Raw genomic sequence first — 5,000 nt, forward strand, 5'->3', positions numbered from 1 at the left:
ACTGGTTCTCTTCCACTTGTTCACAGGCATCAAGGACTGAAAGAAGTTTATGCTCATCTCCATAATAAAACCAAATCTGATCTTTCTTGGAAAACAGATAGATCCTAGAGCTCTCAAACTTTCATAAAAATCAGTTTCAAATCCAGACTTGGAAACCTTTTCAAATTACAATTGCAATTTCTCTTCTGTATTTCTAACGATTAGTGAAAGGTACTGAACCATAAAAAGTCATTTTCGGCACGGTAAGTAAATGTAAATGTATGTATGTATGTATGTATGTATGCATATACACACACATACACACACACACACACACACACACACATATATATATATATATATATATATATATATATATATATATATATATATATATATATATATATATATATATATATATATATATATTATATGCTATTTGAGCATATTTTCTCTCTTATGGAGTTTCTATTGAAGTCAACGGCATTATTTGCAGAGATAATCTTTTTGTTTAGACTTTGTCTGCGCTTCTTTTTCTCTTCAAGTAATCTTCTATGGAATAAACAAATAACTCTCTATTACAGTTCAAAAGTTATGGCGAAGGTTAAATCTCTTTTGAACCTTTGAACCAAACTGAAAGTCCAAAACTTTCATCCCTCTCTCTCCCAAAAATTTAATTGGTTCCTGCCAGTCAGGTGGCCCACCTTTAGGAAAACTTTCGCATAAATGCATTCCTAACTTTTTGCCTAATTCAAAAAGTGACAAACAAACCTGGACAAAAGCAACCTTGTTAAAGGTAATAATAAGGCACATGGTACACGAAGTTATGAAATATTATTTTCCCCTGACGAATACCTTGATTGGAGATCATTTTGGGAAATTCTCAAGTATGAAGAATCTATGAAAACCTGTGCTATTAATGGCCAAATCACTGACGAGGGGACCATTGTGCTTTTAAGCCGATTGGGAAGACCACTTAATTATTGCTGATTCATATTCTCCGACAATTACCTGCAACCAGAGCAATAAATTTATCATGTAATTGCCGGAATCGAGCATGGAAACCGTTTACCTCTCTTCATTATTCACTGCTGAAATTATTAGCCGTTATTTTACAGCTTCCTCTTTGATTCATCTGGTGGTTTGATATTTCTCTCTGATATAGCAAACTCGTTTCTAAAACACGACCTGACGTTCTTACCGTAACTAGCGCGGATGGACCCTCAGTGCAAAGAAATTCCAATTCATCGCAACAAATGTTTCTGCATCTGAGCACTAATTACGCCACAGAATTCTATTTCAGGCTGAATACCATTTCAGTAAGAACGAACTGCAACCCATTTTACGCTCAAAGAGAAGATCTGAGTTTGAACGGTAAATTTCTGAATAATTTCAGAAAAACATCTTTACAGTTCTTGGCTATGGCATGTCTCCATACCGTTGTACTTTTAGTACTAAGACAAAAAAAAAAAAATTATGCGGTTATCTACTTTAGGTAGAGAAAAGGGGCACGTTGTTTCATTTTTCTTTTTTTTTACTTCTTCACCTAAAAGCCATCAGAGGGTGACTGAAGGTTTTACGCATCAAGTATTAACGCAACGAAGCACCCCCAAGTAATTGATTATTCTCGGTCTTTCAAATAATGATGATGATTACAAAGTGGTGTGTACGGAAGTTACATTGACTGATAATGGACCAGACATACATAACGTGCCAATGTATCTAGAGAGGGAATAAATAACTCATCATGTTAATGGACATCTAACGTGATTAACCTCTCTCGCTGCAAGATTCCAGTACCGGAAATTGTGAAATATTGAAGGTGCTGGAGTTACCGCGTTCCCTTAGCAAGGGCTCAAAATAATACGGAGGGTAATTTAATCCCTTAAATATACTATAGCATCAAATATATTCAATAGCCACTGCAACCTTTCCCTTATCTCTCTCTCTCTCTCTCTCTCTCTTATAATAATATACACACACACACACACATATATATATATATATATATATATATATATATATATATATATATATGATATATATATATATAATTCTCTCTCTCTCTCTATTATAATATTAATATATAAAATATATAAATATTAATACTTTCTCTTTCTCTCTCTCTCTCTCTCTCTCTCTCTCTCTCTATATATATATATATATATATATATATATATATATATTAATATATATAATATGTATATATATATATATATATATATATATATATATATTATATATATATATATTTATGTATATATATAAACACATGTAGCAATATATCTCTTCTCTATCTATATATCTATCTTCATCTTAAGAAAACCCAAAATCAAACACAAGGATCAAATTACGTAAGACGAGACACTTACGAACGGTGCCTTCCCTCGAGTGCGACTCGAACTTGATGACAGACGCCAGCTCTCTCTTGACGGAGTTGGAAAGGTGAGCCAGGGCCTTCAGGTGCTGCAGTTCCTCGAAGATCAACTCCTGGTCTTCGATTGTTCGCTCGTGGCTCCTGCAGGAAGGCCAAGGAGGAGCGGAGGATTAGATAACGGACAGAGCATGGTGGTAGGGTGCAGGGAAATATGGGTGTGGCACGAGAGAGAGAGAGAGAGAGAGAGAGAGAGAGAGAGAGAGAGAGAGAGAGAGAGAGAGAGAGAGAGAGAGCGGATCTAATGAGATGTCTGAAAAACCATCTAAATAAGTGTCTAGAGATATGTTTGAAAAGAGTATTTTACGATCTAATGGAATATGGAAAAAGTATATAGTGGAATCAGGAGAGAGAGAGAGAGAGAGAGAGAGAGAGAGAGAGAGAGAGAGAGAGAGAGAGAAAAAAAAATTTTATGATCTAATGAGATGTTTGAAAACCATACGCTGGAATAAGTGTCTAGTGAATGCTACAGAGAGAGAGAGAGAGAGAGAGAGAGAGAGAGAGAGAGAGAGAGAGAGAGAGAGAGAGAGAGAATGACCTTAAATCTAAATAATAATATTTCGTAAAAATAGGATGCATTAGAAAAAAAAAAGGTTATGTAAATATTGGCCACCTGAGACATGTTGGGGAAACTGGGCCTTTCCGCATTCTGAAAAGACGAAAATTGGCTTAAAAATATCCGATGCTCACTAGGGAAAATGGAGATATTTTTACTTTTCCTTCTTCTTTGTTTTACGTTTTCCTTTTTTTTAATCTTTGGTAAGGAAGGAAGAGTCAGAGAGAGAGGGGCTTTATCTATGGATGGAAGCCAGTCAAAGAAGACTTGAGAATTTTGAAGGATGTGTCGAAACTTTCACTGTGAATATCGGAGGGTGAGTTGGAAAATGGAGAAATGACAGGCAAACGGGTTCACTGTAAGTGAGAGAATGGGAGGGAGCAAACATAGAGGTAACGTGAATTTAGAAGAGGAAGCCATAACGTCTAAAAATCTGGAAGAAGAAGAAGAAGAAGAAGAAGAAGAAGAAAAAGAAAAAGAAAAAGAGGAGGAGGAGGAGGAGGAGTTAGCAGAGGTGAAAACTGTAGTTGAAAAATGAATGACGTAAACAGATAAAATACGGATTAAAATTAAATGAAAACGTTGATGTGAAACAGGATTACACACATACACACACAGACACACATACATACATATACGTATGTACACATATATATGTGTGTGTGTGCCAGTGACTTTCCAGGATCATAGGCATAGTTGTTCTACTGTCTATAAGTAATGACGATAGAGAGGACTAAAAATTCTAGGTATATAACATTATTTAGTGTATTAAGGAAGAGTAATGGTAGGATATTAACTGACAAAATTAGACAGATGACAAAGGGACTGATAGGGGAGGAACTGTGTGGGTTTGAGCAAGAAAGTGGGAGTATAGATCAAGTGTTTGCAATGAAGCAGTTACGATATGTGAGAATTTTGAAAGTAAAAGGGTCTCGGTGGATCTAAAAAAAAATTATAAAAGCTTATGAAAGAACTGGTTGAGAAGAAAATATAGAAGTGTTGAGGATGTATAGTTTTTAAGTTCTTGAGGAACAGTTTCAAGTTTTCATGGCAGACGAGGTGCGTGTATCAGAATCTAGATACGAGTGTGTGACTGATATGGTGTAAAAACGGGTCTGAAACAAAGGGCTATTGAACATAACGATGGCGTAATGCAAAAAGTCAGGGAAACTAAACTGAACGTAGGTCTAAAGTTGTAGAATAAGAGAATATTTAATTGACAGGAATGTGGCACGGTCGATGTTTTTCGATGATACAGCAATGATTGAGAATAGTGGGGAAACCTGTAGAAACTAAAGAAAGGGTTTGGCAGTGTTTAAACAAAGGAAAAGTTAAGAGTAAATGTGACAAAGAGTCAGGTTATAAGGATAAATGGAAACCCAGAAGACAGAGCGATGCATATCAATATGAATGGAAGAATGATGGAAGTTTTTTTTATTTTTAAAGCACTGGGTAGTAAATATAGTGGATAATGACAGAATAAGACGAGGCGACTCGAAATAGGTAAAACAAGAATGGTAGCAAAGGTGAGTGCAAAAGACTGGTAAGATTTTGGAACGGCCGTAGAAGCCGGGTTGGAATGTGTTTAATTTTTGAGCAAACTCTTCTTTCTGGAAGTGAAGTGTGAATGCTCAATACGAATATAAAAAAGATTGAAGATGCTGAAATGAACTTTTTGCATATGCAACATAAGAAGAATTGATAGAGTGAGAAATCTGAAGATACGCAGAATAGCTAAAAAAGCTTACTGTAGGTAATTGGATGAATCAGAGTACCTTGACGTGGTTCGTTCATGTGGAAAGATATAACGAGGGGTTGGTGAAAAAAGCAAATAATTCAGAAATGTTTGGTTTAACGAAGACAGGGAGACATAAAAACGTTGTACAGGTGGTGCAAAAGAGAGACTGGAAAGGAAGGGTCTTAACAAGTAGGAAACACAAGAGTGAATGGTAGAGTGTTTGTTTAGTGTACAAGGCAGATGATGTTTTGGAAGTTTAATTCCATTGGATCATCAGTGTTGTTTGTTGAATG

General features: G+C 35.6%; 1 protein-coding gene across 8 annotated transcripts in view; it reads right to left on the reverse strand.

Moving 5' to 3' along the window:
* Window positions 1–5,000, reverse strand: part of Epac (Exchange protein directly activated by cAMP) — a 659,154-nt gene that overhangs the window by 63,233 nt on the left and 590,921 nt on the right. For all 8 annotated transcript variants that reach the window (XM_067123714.1, XM_067123713.1, XM_067123717.1 and 5 more), the window contains one exon: window positions 2,352–2,497. In XM_067123714.1, the coding sequence (XP_066979815.1) occupies window positions 2,352–2,497 (146 nt within the window). The remainder of the gene's footprint in view (window positions 1–2,351; window positions 2,498–5,000) is intronic.

The sequence above is a fragment of the Macrobrachium rosenbergii genome, chromosome 21 (genome assembly GCF_040412425.1).
Source record: "Macrobrachium rosenbergii isolate ZJJX-2024 chromosome 21, ASM4041242v1, whole genome shotgun sequence".
Lineage (NCBI taxonomy): Eukaryota > Metazoa > Arthropoda > Malacostraca > Decapoda > Palaemonidae > Macrobrachium > Macrobrachium rosenbergii.